Here is a 14,313-nt window from a genome sequence, read left to right on the forward strand (position 1 = left end):
ACACTTTCAGTTAGGGCCGGGGCGGCATTAGTCCCGTCATTAGTCTAAAGTGGCCGCAAGATTGGAAAAAAACACTCAGCAAACACAGCGGCAGATAACGAATGACTAATCTCGTGATTAAGGTGTCGGACACGCTGGTTGCCACCCACTTAGCATCAGGAAGACAGAGGTCCACGCATGTACTTCAAATTCAAATGCTAAGTAATCCTGCTGAGGGGGAAGTTGGCTTAAGAAACCTATGAATTCACATCAAGAAACGTTTACTAGAGCTAATTTGTTATTCTTGTCGAGCACTTTTTATTCCCGGGACTCCCCTCGTGCAGTTGCCGTGGAATAATCTGATGATGATTTGTTAATTTAGTCTGAGTCTTTTCAGATTACACCATTCATTGTACGAATGGGGAAAGTTTGCCATGGCTTTAGAGTGAATACAAGTCACGCTAATTGGGTTAAATTAGGATTTAGCCATTAAAATGGCATTTAGAGCCAAATAATCAGGTTTTTGGTACATTGTGTAAATAGTGCTTTCCTTAGTCGCTGCGATATGAATCAGTTTAGAGCATTAGCTCACTTTGGGTCAGAGGCCTGAGTTGATTGTTATCAGTCGGCGGCCGCTGTGGCCATAGTCGTCCAGATCCGTCCACATCCTCGGGGTCAAAGGTCACCAGGTTCAGACAGAGGTTCAGGTCAAACGAGCAGGTTAAACACCTTGTTGGGGATTAGGGGGCTGCGAGGGAGGTGGAGGAAGTCATCATTGGCTAATGTCCCTCTCTCTCTCTCTCTCTGGCAGCTCACTGAAGCAGCCCCAGGACACACACACAGACACTGCATTTGTTGGCCAACATGGACTCAGACCTGACCTGACACAGATAAACCCATCCCTGTCTCTAACAAGGCACAAGTCACCGTGGAGGGACGGCGTGTCTAGTTAACTACGTTACCGTGAGGGAAAACAACAACAAATAAACACATTAAAGTGAGTGGTTTCGGGTTCTTAAGTGTGTTTGGCTGAAGACTTAGTGGCCAGTGGGGAGACACAAGGAAAACCAGCTACAATATCTAACCTTTACCTTTGTTTCCTGCTTGGAAATGGACGTTTGCGAACACGGGAGGTTCTTATCCACTGCTGCCTCCGTCAGTAACTTCGAATGTACCAATTTTGTTAACCTCAGCGTTTGAAATCCTCCGTTCTGATTTACGTCAGTGACACAAACTTACCGAACGAGGCAGCAGGGGACCAGCAGCCATTAAATCTACCCTTTGAAAAACCTGATATATCACAAAAAGTACAATTTCTCAGCACCTCGTAAAGGTCCAGTACATAGACTCTAGCAACAGAAATGAAATACATTTAAATATGTAAATCAATAACTTTTGTGTTTTTACTACTTCAAAAGAGCCCATTATACTAAACCATGTACAGCATGTCTTTATCAATAACCTTGAATCAATGGGAATATTATTTGATTTAGATGACATTAAATACCACTTTCACACTTTTTGTGTTGCTGAATGTGTGTTTGTACCTGTGTCAGGTGAAGGGCAGTCCGACGAGTGGGACGCCTCGTCCAGTGAGGGACAGGAATCCGACCGGGGAGCGATGGCCTCCAGCTCGTCAAACACGTGGGACTGACTGCAGCTGAGCTCCGAGTAACGTGACGCCGCTGAGCCGCAGCGTCCTGTAACAGCAGAGTGGGCGGGGTTAATGTTATGATGGTCGATCTTTATGATGATGAGAATTAGATGTAACTGTAATCTGTAATTCTGGTCTAGGAAATTAAAGGTTTTCACCTTTATGCTGTTACAGTTCTGTGTATTAACCAGCGTATGACCTAAAACACCAAGAAGCCATCATGGTAGTAAACTAAACACTTGAATGTTCTTCGTTAAAAGGAATGTCTGTAAATCTGTCTTGGAAGCATCTCATTTAGCTATTTCTACCAAAATCTCTAAAAGAGATGCTTCCAAGACCTAAAAAAAGTAGATTTTACAGCTTAAAATGACTCTGGTTCTTTCAGATCATCATGTAGAAGCACTGGTATTCTTTTGGATGTTGCCCCGGAATTCCAGAGTGGCTCGACAAAGCACATGCACTGGACTGCACTCTACAATGAATCCCTGTGTTGTGACGGCAGTAAATCTCAGGGATGTAGCCTGGGACTGGTAAATAGGCTTGTAAACAAACAAAGAATACCACGGAAGCTGACAGTTTAGAGGAAACACAGAGGTATCAGACTGTGGATCTCAGCTTGATGTTGTTGTGGGCTTAGTTAAGCTCAGTCCCTTCCAGGTTTAACACTTTGACAAGTGGACAACTCCCAAAACAAACCCCCCCTCCCTCAGGACCTCCAGGAGTGAAGGCACTCAGCGAAGGTATGAAAGTTTAAGGACTGCGTTAATGCCGCGCCTCGGGGGGCAGAGAAGCAGTCTGGTCTCACCTGACATAAAAACCAAATAAGTAGCTGGAAGACCCCACGCAAACGAAAGCTGAAATCAACCGAGCTAATGAATTTTGAAAACCACAAAAAAAACCCGAAACAGTTTCACTCGTCCTGGTTTAGAAGTTCGAAGATTAGCGGGCGAAGCAGGTTTTGAGCGGCTGGCGTGTTGTTTGCCGTCGTCCTGAAAGAGGCCTGTCGAGGCTTTTTTCTCACATTACAAATGCAGAGCAGCTCGCCGCGGACAAAAGGATAATATATACAGAGGCAAAAAAGGCAAACTCGGCTCCTTTGGCTTTGGCCCACATGGGCAAGTTTAAACGTACACATGGAGCCGCCGCCCTCACACCACTGTCAAACACCCACACACTATTGTGCACTTGAGCAGCTCTGCGCTCTACTCGTAGAGACAATGGAAGGACTTGACTTGACACTTCAAAGCATATTGCTGCTGTCAACTCAGCTGTCGTTCTCATCCGACGAAGGCTGCACTGAGACACGGCCCAGTTTTTCAGGGGAGGTTAAGGGTGGCGGTGTTGGTGGTGGCGGTTTTGAGGGGTTTGCTGTGTTTGACACAGCACAGTTAGAGAGAGACAAGGCCTGCTCTGTGTGCCTGTGGCCCTCCTTTTCCCAGTCACAGTGCTGGGCTGACAGACCCTGAGAGGAGAGGCCAGGCCAGGCCAAGACAGTTCCCCTCCAGCCACCCCCCACCCCATTGTCGGGGACAGTTACACTCTGGAGATGTTGCTCAAAACAGGTCAGCTCCGGGTCACGCTCTGTGGATTGTAAGGGATCTGAGAAAAAAATAATGTGATGGAGGGGTCACAAGAGGCTGAGTGGGATAAGAAGACTGCCATTTTCGTTTTAAGATAAATAGACGTACTGTATTGATCCCAAAAACTGGGGAATTCTTAGTTGGAGAAACAAGTGAAAATAATCCACTTCCAGACAACAGTTTCAGCTCTGTATCACAAGTAATCTGTGTTCCTGATGATTAGAGTTGAAAAGCTAAACATAAATCACACCCAGCAATCAGATAAATAGGCTGGTAGTCATCATCTTTTGGGTAAGTGTGAATTCTGGTTAAGTGGACATTCTAAATTGACCATAGGTGTAAATGTGAGGTGGCTGTTCGTCTCTGGAATGGTAACCTGTCCAGGGTGTACCCCATCTACTGCATGCAGCAAAGTGTGTGTAACATTTCGGAGGCTTTAATGCCAGAATCCGAATATAGTATCCATGAATATGTTTGTATAGGTGTTTAATTGCTTTAAAATAAAAATAATTTTAGCATTTTTTATTAAGGGCCTTGCTTTTTGGAGGTCGCCATCTTGAGCCATCAGTAGCTTCTACAGCAGATTTAAAGGATGAAACAGCCAAAGTGTGCATTTCAAAGTTTTTAAGCAAAGGCTTGCTACACAAACAAAGAGGGACGAGACCCTTTTTGATATGCAAAGGCCACCATAGTTCCCTGACATCCTTGGGAGAGTGAGAAGGAGAGCAGAGGATTCCTCTGTTCAATACCATTTTTAGAAGTTTATAAGTTACTAATTCTTACACATTGGACCTAAAAGTTGATGTAGATGAACATTGTATGAAGTCTGTTGTTCACCTTGACCCATCAAATGTTGCTGTAGTCACATCTCTGTGTCAGAAATGTCTTTGGTAAGAAGATTCGAGGAAAGTCATGGCTCAAAACAACAAAACCAGACTTATACTTTACTTGCCGTCACGTTGAGACCACATTGAGATTGAACTGCCTCCATCTGGGGTCAAATAAATGAGCCGGTGACACTTGCTCTGTGTCCGCCATGAAGAGAACAGCATGCTCCGATACAGCGAGGGCCCCCCCGCAGTACAGCACCACACAGAGAACAGTAGATGCCTCTGATAGAAAGGAGAAAATCCCTACACAATTTCCACATTGTTTGCTTTCTTTCATAAAGTTCCTGGAGGAGTCAGATGTCAGTGGCCCCCGTTCTTTATCCCCATTGGGGACGGTAAATTAGTGGCCGCAGGAAAGCCGCAGAGGTATTGTAGATCAGGACTATTGTGGCAGCACTGTGCCGTCAGCGAGCGGTGGTCAGTGTGGATTTATGACCATCGGCTACACGACTCCTTCTCATAGTCCAGAGAATAGCAGAGGCATGGGGGAGCCGTGGCTGAGAGACACAGCACACGAGGTAGGGACCCCGGCGCCTATTGTTGGGGGCTCATGCCTTTGAACGAGGAATCAAATGGTACCAGCTTTTCATCAAAAGCTCTCCTCTCTATTGATGATTTAGAGAGAGAAAGAAAAGCTTTCTGCATTATTTATTACGATGCAAGAGGAGGTGGTAAAAACAGGCTGACAGAGACGCTTTCACAGTGCGCTGATGGGGGCAGGAGCGAGTGAACGCCTCGCTATAGAAACAGGCTTTGATTTCCCCCCGTGTCTGGTCATGTGTCTTTGTTTAAGAAAGATGTCCAACCATGTTTAGGACAATCGGGCGCTAAAAGCGCTTTCACGTCAGCAAGCACCGGCGCGGTTCCTGTCAGGCTCTGGTTCTACTGAGAACCTTGGTGCTCTAAGGGGCTGTACACACGAAAACAAGTCTAGTTGACTCCGGTTAAGTTTTATGGGGTTTTGTGCACACGTAAATGGCTTTTGGGAACCCTGAATTGCTATTTTTTGAAAACGGAGCCCAGAGTGGGAAAATCTGCAAACCCCATCCTAAATATGCTACTTTAGGGAAATAATGATATCATCCCACCTCTCTCTTGAGCTGATATTCACTGCCAGTTATCTTCGTTGACATTTGTTTTGAATTTGTTTGGTCTTTTTGCTTCATGATAACTTTATTTGTCTTTCCTCGGTCGTCCTGGTTTCCTTCATTCTGTTTCCGTTTCTGTGATTGTATTGGTGTAGCAGTGCTACAGTGCCACATACAGGCCTGGCATATGTACTGCAGTGTTTTGGGAAGACGTTTCCTGAAACCAGACTGGGTTTGTGGGAAAACGAACGATTGTTTACTTTTCATTCCATGTCTTTGTGGAAAGGGCCTGAATCCCAGCTTCCTGTCACATGGTACATTATATTCATGGTGTCATCAAGGTACGTGATGAATGTCTCCACAGAAAACTTACCTGGAGTCAGTCATGGATCTTCTCGGCCTGATAAATGTCTCTGTGATTCAGCCTTTGAAGCCCTGACAGAGGGACATCTTTCTTACCATAGCAGTGTTTTTAGGGGGGGAAGCTAATTTAAGCTTGGTTTAGTTTCCACGGGTATAGGGCTTCAGTGAACCAGGACCAGAGTTCTACCACCTTAAGTCATCAATGGTAGGTGTGGCTCAACGCACAACATAATTGAAAATAAACAAACATTAAGTTTTGGCAAGCTGGAATTCAAAGAACACCCAAAACTACCACCAACAACATTATCTCTTCTGGAGACGACTGCATGTTCTTCATTTCATTTGCCATTTTTCCATCCTTCTTCCTCCCATCTACAACTTACACTAATAAGGAAATCGTTCAAAAGAACATTAGCTTCTGAAATTGGCTTTTTTCAGTTTCTGAACCCCATTTCTTTTTGTGTGTGAATGTGCCTACCTTTGACGAGAGGAGAGATGGGCGGCAGAACGGGCCAACGATGAGACTGCAGTGGAGGAGGAGAAGGGGTCAACTTTGCTCCTGACCCTGAGCAGTGGGGAGTTGTAGTCCTCTCTGGACTTGGGCAGGAGGACCAAGTGGTGGAAGGGAAAGCCAGTTGAACAAGGCCATGATTAGAGTCCCTGGATGGGTCAAGACCAGGATCTGTGACGACATCCTGGTGTTGGATTTCTGCTGTTTTGTGTTTTGTGTTACTGCTGGAAGGTTTGTCCAAAATTGGACGGAGGTGTGAAGTTGGGTGAGGTGAGAGATGTTTGGTTTGGCCAAAGACTTGTTCATGGAGAGGAAGACTAGTGGTGGTGGTGGTGTTGGTGGTAGAGGATTGGTGAGAGCGAGTCCCTGCTGCAGTGTGACGGACCACAGGTGACTGCAGCTCTGGAGAAAACTTGGAGAAACAACCACTGCCACCTGGGTCTGAGTCCCTGTAAACTGCTGTAAAAAGACAGATGTAAAACATAGTTCTCTGGGTAAAAACGTGGTCAAGAGTCGAGTTGAGTTCACATTTATTCCAGTGTCCCTGTATAAAAAGCATATTTACCTGAGAGGATGCTGCTCCTGCCGCTCAGGTTCGTGCTGCGGCTGAATAAACTGGATGGAGGACGGCTTAAATCTGAGAAGGACGTCCGCGAGAGCAGCATCTCTGAGGTTGAGCGTCCAGAACCAGCAGACCTGAGGAGCAGCTCCACGTCAGGATCTGTGACGGACGCTGCAGCGGCTCGAGGAACATCCTCCATCTTCTCAGATTCCTCTTTGTCCTCCAGAGAACGATGGAAGGAGCAGGTGGGGGAGGAGGAGGTGGAAGACGATGGAGACATTGGACTCGTGTTTGCTTTGTGTTTTTCTCCTCCTCCAAAATCCAGGTGAAGATTGTCGTGGTGGTTCCTCGCTGGACTGATGGTGGACAGAGACGGTGTGACAGGAAGTGGAGGACAGGGAACGACCACAACAGCAGAGCTCCTTCCTGTGATCACACCTTCATCCTTCACCACATTTCTACTTCTACTACTTCCTCTTCTTCTGTGTGGAGTGAGATGGAAAAATCCTTCAAAAAAAGACAACAAAATTACTTTTCACTATATATTCACTCTCATCATCTTATATTTTATTTTAATTATTTGGGAACAATGAATCAGCATTTCCAACTTTTGCTTTTAGAATAAAAAGAATTACATATACACACATATATCTATATATATATATATATATATATATATATATATATATAATTTACGAGTTGAGAATGCTCAGTCAACATTTCCAACTATAGTGTTTTCAAGAATTCATACATGTATAAGTTCAGCTGTTCCAGGACAATATGTCATATATATGTAATATTTGTATATTTTCTTATGTTTTTATATTAATAATTTATACTGTGCTACTTTAACACAACATTTCCCAGTTTTTTGGTCATCAATAAAAGTGTTTGTATGTTTCTGTTTTATTCAAAGAGCTTTTTTAAAGACTGACTTTGGCTAAACTGTTCCAGGACCATCTTTGTAGTTTTGGACTCTGACCCTGATAAAAGCCTTGTCTTTGTCCTCTAGATGATGAAACACACACACACACACACAGCAAAAGATCATTTTTTAAGAAAGCTGCGTGTGACATTTTCTTTCCCACTTTACTTTGGTCCTGGAGCAAACACTTGTTTCCCTGCTGAGAAGGTCGACTCTCTGACAAAGGCGGCGAGTAATCGTCCCGCCGGAGCAGCTGGCTGTTTCCCAACGCGGTGTTCACGCAAGTAACCACAGCCGCGAAACACACAGACACACACACACACACACAGTCATCACAAGACGGAGACATCTGAAAATGAAACTGTGTTGTGAAAAGTGTTTTACAAAGATGTTCAACAAGTTGTTTGTGACAATTTTGGAAACTTTGAAACAGGTAAAACATGCGCACAAAATATTAATTAGTTCCCATGAAATGCTAATTTGTGGCCACAAAATAAGTAAAATGTGCGCAATAAATACTAATTTGTGGCCCCCAAAATAAAAATGTGTGCACTAAATATTAATTGGGAAATTAACTTTGATTTGTGGCCACGGAATATTAATTTGTTCTCACGAAATAGGTAAAACGTGTGCACCAAATAACACAACATACTAATTTGTGGTAACGAAATATGTAAAACATGCGCAAAATGACTAATTTGGAAATTAACTTTGATTCGTGGCCACAAAATATGAATTAGTTCCCACAAAATACATAAAATCTGTGCACTAAATACTAATTTGTGGCCACAAAATAGGTAAAAAGTGATAATTAGGATAATTGGGAAATTTGGCCACGAAATATGAATTAGTTCCGACGAAATAGGTAAAAGGTGCGCACGAAATGAATCATATCAATAAGATTGTCATGATTTACCTCGAGAGTTGCACAAGTAAAGCGAGTGAAGAGGGCGGAAACTTCAGGGATGGACAGAGATTATAGTGTGATTGAGTTTTATTTTAGGTTGGGAGTGAGTTACAAAGATAGTGATCCTCCTCCCCCACAGCGCTCCTCTGCTTTTGAGAATATCTTAAACATAAAGTAAAATAAGGTGAATTTAAGTGGGTTTTTTTTATTATTGTTTTTTTTATTGACAAAAAAGTATAGACTGACCTTGTGTTTCTGTTCAGAACTGGAATTATCTACTATTATTATAATAACAGGCTACTGAGTTCAACCACGGTGGATGTTCTCGTTTTCCTCCACAACAACTCAAAATAAACTATAATGGATGGATTATGTACATAATTATCAGCGGTTGAAGTTTAAATAAAGAGTAAATGAAGTAGAACTGATGGCTGTTAGTTCAACTCAGATTAGATTTGTCAGGCTTGGACAAAAAAAAATAAGACCTTGTGTGTCGGGTTTGGTCAATATTCTTCATTAATATGCACTGTCCCATTAAAAAGTAATAAATCTACAAATGTACGATTGAAAACCAACTTTTTAGACTGCGAACCAACGTATTATTAGTGTTAATGTGACGACAGGTTCTCAATTTGGTTTGGTAACCGGAACCATGTCAGAGCAGCAAGAGGGTGTGAAAGAGACAGATTCTCAAACATCAACTCCAGCTTTTCCGCCTTCTTTTCTCTCCCTCCTCCCTTTTTTTTTGTCTTGTTGTCCACTCTGAGGGTGTGTGTGTGAGGGAGGGTGAGGAGGGAGGGTGTGAGACAATCTGCTCTTGTTTCCTGCAAAGTCTGCTGCTGCCAGGAGTCAGCACGGGCAGGGATAAAGAGAAGCGCAGTGGAGGCCACATTTCTGCACTGCCTCCCTCTTACAATACACTGCCATTACCATCTGTTACACACACACACACACACACATGGAGGAGTGTGTGTGTATGAATGACATGTGTCAGACTTGGCCGCAGCACGTTTCTTCAGGGTTAAGGACGATTGTGAGGGAGTCGACCGACATATGGTGGAATAATTAGTGTTTTACCCCCCCTATACACACACACACACACACACACACACACTGAAAGCAATGCCCTGCTGTGGAGCTGAGGTGTGTGTGTGTGTGTGTGTGCCCGGGGGAAAATGCCTTCACATCAGAAGCAGAAGCTTTGAAAGGAGCGGCAGGGCAGGCCTCCCACCGGACCTCAGGTCCTTTCACTCCCCGACCAAACCGCGGGGCCACCAGGAGGGCGGCGCTGTGGGCACTTCCTCACCAGAGATTTGCACTTAACCCAACACAAACCCCCCACCCCCCCAATGAAAGTGAGTGAGAGAAAGAGATTAAGAGCTAACGACGAGCTTGGTGGCCTCCACTGCCACCAAGCTCCAGGAAGGAGGAGGAGGAGGAGGAGGAGGAAGAAACAGAGGAGAGAAGTTGTTAATGAGCAGCGAGTGCCGGAGTCAAAAGGAGTCAGCCAGCGTCCTCCACCCGTTGGGCGTGAAAGCAGCAGGTGTTTGTGTCGATAAGCCTCACCCTCCAGCGCCGGGATCTGTGGAGCGGTGAAGGCGGTGCATGCGCTCGGCGTCCTGACCGCAGACGGAGACCGAGGCTCGGGTCTGGACTTGAAGTTCTGGAAACGCGGCGGTCGGAAGTCCTCGGGGCGAGCTTTCATGTGGGACAGGAAGCGTGGACACAGTGAGGGACGAGACACTGGGCGGACGGGAGGCTGATAGCGAGACAGAAGAAGGAGACAGAAGAAGAGTCACTTTAAAGCTGAAGTGTCCACTATCACTATCAGCTCCACACGACTGCTCCTCAGAATAGCTGTGTTCGGATGTCATGAGAAACCCCACGCTGCACGCAGGAAGTGATTCGTTTCACGTTAAAATAGACAGAGGCGACATCGACATTGCGCTAGTAAAGCGAGGCGACTGCAAACAGGTTGGAGTTGAACTGAAAACAGAAAAAGTGAATATTGCAGCTCAAAAAACCCCAAAACATTTTGTCAAATAAACTCTTCACATCTCCGGCCCCGCCCCTGCTCTGCCGCTGTATACACTCAAACGCTCCCCCTGTCAGGTCTGTTTTCAGATGACAGACGCAGCAAACGCAAAGAGCTTGCTAGTTTCTGTTCACAAAAACAAACCTGAGGCAAAATAATAACATCAACAACAACAGAAAAGCCCCTAAAAGTTACGTACTACAGTTTTAAATCTAAATAGTAATAGAAATGAATGCAGTCAAAGAAGAAGACCAACATTTGTGTCCATGAATGAAGAAAGACGATCAACGAGTCTGCTATGGAAGCCCACATCTGACGAAAGACATGAAAAATAAACATATGAATTTTTTATTTCTTAAAAAGAAATAATAAAACTAATAATAAACAGTTCATCTATTTTTCAACTTCCTGTTATGGCTTTTTAATTCAGACTAAGTCCACTTTGATTTCTGTAAGAGAGTTTTGTTTAAATGACAGGTAATAATTCATGAATGTTAACACAATAAAACAAAAGAAAATAAGATTTTTATCCAAAAGCGAGTAAGAACACAATAAAACTGATAATGATAATAATATTTTACAATATTTTTAACATTTTACTGGGATGACACAAAACGGGGTAAATGGAATAAAAAGAAAATTATAAAACCAAATTTAGATTTAGTTTTTTGAAAAAATAAAATGTAAAAAGAGACATTAATGACATGTATGTATTTACTTTTGAATTAATCCGGAATTTTTAACAAAATATTGAGCCTAATCTACTATTTCTGCAGGCATTATTTTTGCTTTAATCAACATAACTCATTTATAAGAGTCTGTATTTATCTATTTTTACATGTAACAAATGAAGTAAGAGAGTAGTAAAATAGACAAAATAAAGGCATTTAAAACGAATTTAACCTTTTTTTTTTACTTTTACTTTTTGCATTAATTCAATAAAACTTCAAAATAAAAACCAAACTAAAAAAAAAAAAAACCCAACTGTGTTCAATGAAAGTCCTGCTCTTCTGTTGTGATTTGTTGAAGGGGGAATTTCAAATGATGCAAGCTGCCACCGCTGCCCTCTTGTGCTGAGAGAATGTATTGCACTTCAACACACACACACACACACACACATACACAGTGAGTGTGTCCAGCTCTCTGCTCAGTCTCCTCCTCTTCTGAAGAAGAAAAGGAGGCAGAAAATGATGTGAAGTGCGATAAAACAATGTAGAGCAAACACACACACACACACGGTCAATATTGAAAATGGAGACAGAGAGACAGAGAGACAGAGAGGAGGACGAGAGCTGCTGAAAACTCCACTTTGGCCTTTAGAGACCAAACACTCGTAATAAACGGGCGACAGGCGCTTTTATTTGACTTGGATTTAAAGCAGCACGTGAAGTTCGTCTCCTCGCCTCCTTCAACACACACAACAAAAACACAACGTGTGTGTGTGTGTGTGTGTGTCGGTGAACCAGGAGACCTTCAGATGGAGGGAGGAAGGCGGGGTCACTGTCTGTGACTCACACAGGGAGGATCAAGCCTCTAAATCCCTGCAACCATCTCCCCTCAGATCTGCAGGCTTTAAAAGATTCGCATTCTTGTGATGTAAAGAGGAGGAGAAGTGAGGCAGAGGCGGCAGAACAAGGAGCAAGGAGCTCCTCCTCCACGCTCCCCGTCCTCCCCTACGGCCCTTCCCCTCATTACCTGTCACTCAGGGACGTCAAAAGGCCCGAGAGGCGCTTTTGTGTCATCACAACAAGTAACGTTTAGAGCGAGCAGGTCTGAGCACGACGGTGCTACAGAGGGACCAAAATAATGACAATAATGAAAAAGAAGCTCTATTTAAAGCATCCACACACACACACACGCGCACACAGTTCAATGTCATTTAAATATCACACACACACACACATACAGGTGATCCACCTGGAGAGAGTTTGTTTACACTGTTCACACACCATCAACAATACTCCCTGATTCTTTATTTAGTTTATTCTCTTCACACGTGAGATATTATGTTAGCAGAAACGTCGCAACTGTGGGGAAAAGACGGGAAACTGTTTCCTTCTTCTGCTCAAGAGTTTTTATATGTGGACACACTGGCGCAAAGTTAGCATCGTTAGCAGTAAGAAGCAGTAAGGGTCGGTGGTGGCGGCGGTGGTGTTGTGGAGGTGGGTGGGGTCAGATTGTGGGGGCGGGGCTGACTCGGGGACAGCGTGGGCCTGCTAAAGCGCGCTCATTGTCTCAACCATTGAAAGTAGAAAGTTTCTCTGAATGCTAAGCTGCATCTGAGCCCGGGCTCCTGACACGAGCTGATAATCAGATTTACTCCTCCGAATCCGCCGGACTCCACAATGTGTCCCACTGTCACCATGTCCAACATCCCCTACCCTCCGTCCACCCTCCTCCTCGTCCCCCACAGCAAAGCTAATTACACCCCGCAGAAACACAAATCTCCATGATTTAAAAAGTCACTTTTTTTTGAGGGGTTTAACCTTGTTAGAGCCTGAGCCTGGCTTTCTTTCTCTGTGAAGAATCCTCTGTTCCTGCAGACGCTGGGACATAGACACACTTGTGTCTCCGCTCACAGTCGTCTGCCTTTCACAGAGTTCACTCAGAGGCACTGTAATTAACTGTATGTGTGTGTGTGTGTGTGTGTTTAGAGGTGAGGAGGGGGGAGGAGGGTGAGGGAGCACAGGCGAGTCCGTCCTCTGCAGGCCATCTGGGACTCTGACTAACTAATAGACTTCCTACATTCATTGAGCCGCGCTGCGACTTGTGCGTCTCAATCAGGGAGCTGTTGACCACAAACAGGCTCCGTAATGACATTAGCCAGTATGTGGCTGTGTGAGGACAGCGTGTGGGCTGCCTGACGCCAGGAGGTCAGCCTGTTTCCTGGGGGCCTGCAGGGGCCCCCGGAGGAGCCCACACCAGTGTCATGGATGTCGACGGAAACTGTAATGCTGGCCGTCTGTAACTGCTGCAACTGATACAGTTATTTTACTGCAAAGCAGAACTATGCAGGGTTTTTACCTTAATGCAACAGCTTCAGAGTCATTGTGATGGTTAAATCTTGTCTTGTTGCCGGGGAGATTAGGGGCTCCCCCTAGTGGAAAACTAGCCTTGTAAGACCCAAATCCTAAGTCTTGCAAGAAACCCCAAATTGTTTCACGGCACTACAGACACCCCCCCGTCTATAAGATCCAGGCAGTGATAGCGTAATTTTAGACGTTCATCATGGCAGAGCCGGTCAAAAAGAAGCAGAAAAAACGCTGTCAGGGGAAGCGAGGAAGAGGAAACGACCGTGTGACCCGAGAATTTAAAAACACAGAAGTGAAACCGATGCCGACCGACACGGACATGGCTCCACGGCTTGTGTTTGCCTATTTTTTGTGAAGTAAAGGTCGACAGGTAACTGATTGAATATGCACTATCTTACTGGGAGATACAGCGCCACCTACAGAGGCGGAGTCAGACGTACACGGCCAATTAATCTCTTGTCTAACATCAGTGTCTGACCTCTTCAAATGGATGCCGAAAAGACATGGACATGGTTTGACACTGGCTTCAAAAAGTCTTCCAAGAAGAGTGGAAGCTGTTGTAGCTGCAAAAGTGGGACCATCTCTATATTAAAGTACTTTATATGTATTTTAATGGTGGTCCTATTAGTGTATGTACTGTATATGCTGCAAAAATAAGCTAAGCATTCACATTCTCACATTCTTCTCTATTTGCAGAACACCAATTAGTGATCATGAATTGTCCAACCCTCCAATTGCCAGCCCCAATTCCCCGCCAAACGTGAAACATAAATGCCTCAAATTTGAC

The 14,313-nt window shown here is 44.4% G+C and overlaps 1 protein-coding gene across 5 annotated transcripts in view; it reads right to left on the reverse strand.

Moving 5' to 3' along the window:
- Positions 1-14,313, reverse strand: part of LOC131456461 (uncharacterized) — a 73,065-nt gene that overhangs the window by 34,608 nt on the left and 24,144 nt on the right. For 4 of the 5 annotated variants that reach the window (XM_058624819.1, XM_058624815.1, XM_058624816.1 and 1 more), the window contains 4 exons: positions 10,026-10,218; positions 6,631-7,134; positions 6,033-6,524; positions 1,527-1,679 (listed from right to left, as the gene is read on the reverse strand). In XM_058624819.1, the coding sequence (XP_058480802.1) occupies positions 1,527-1,679; positions 6,033-6,524; positions 6,631-7,134; positions 10,026-10,164 (1,288 nt within the window). In that variant the 5' untranslated portion in view covers positions 10,165-10,218. The remainder of the gene's footprint in view (positions 1-1,526; positions 1,680-6,032; positions 6,525-6,630; positions 7,135-10,025; positions 10,219-14,313) is intronic. The other variant, XM_058624817.1, reaches the window with a different exon arrangement.

The sequence above is a fragment of the Solea solea genome, chromosome 3 (assembly GCF_958295425.1).
Source record: "Solea solea chromosome 3, fSolSol10.1, whole genome shotgun sequence".
Classification (NCBI taxonomy): Eukaryota; Metazoa; Chordata; class Actinopteri; order Pleuronectiformes; family Soleidae; genus Solea; species Solea solea.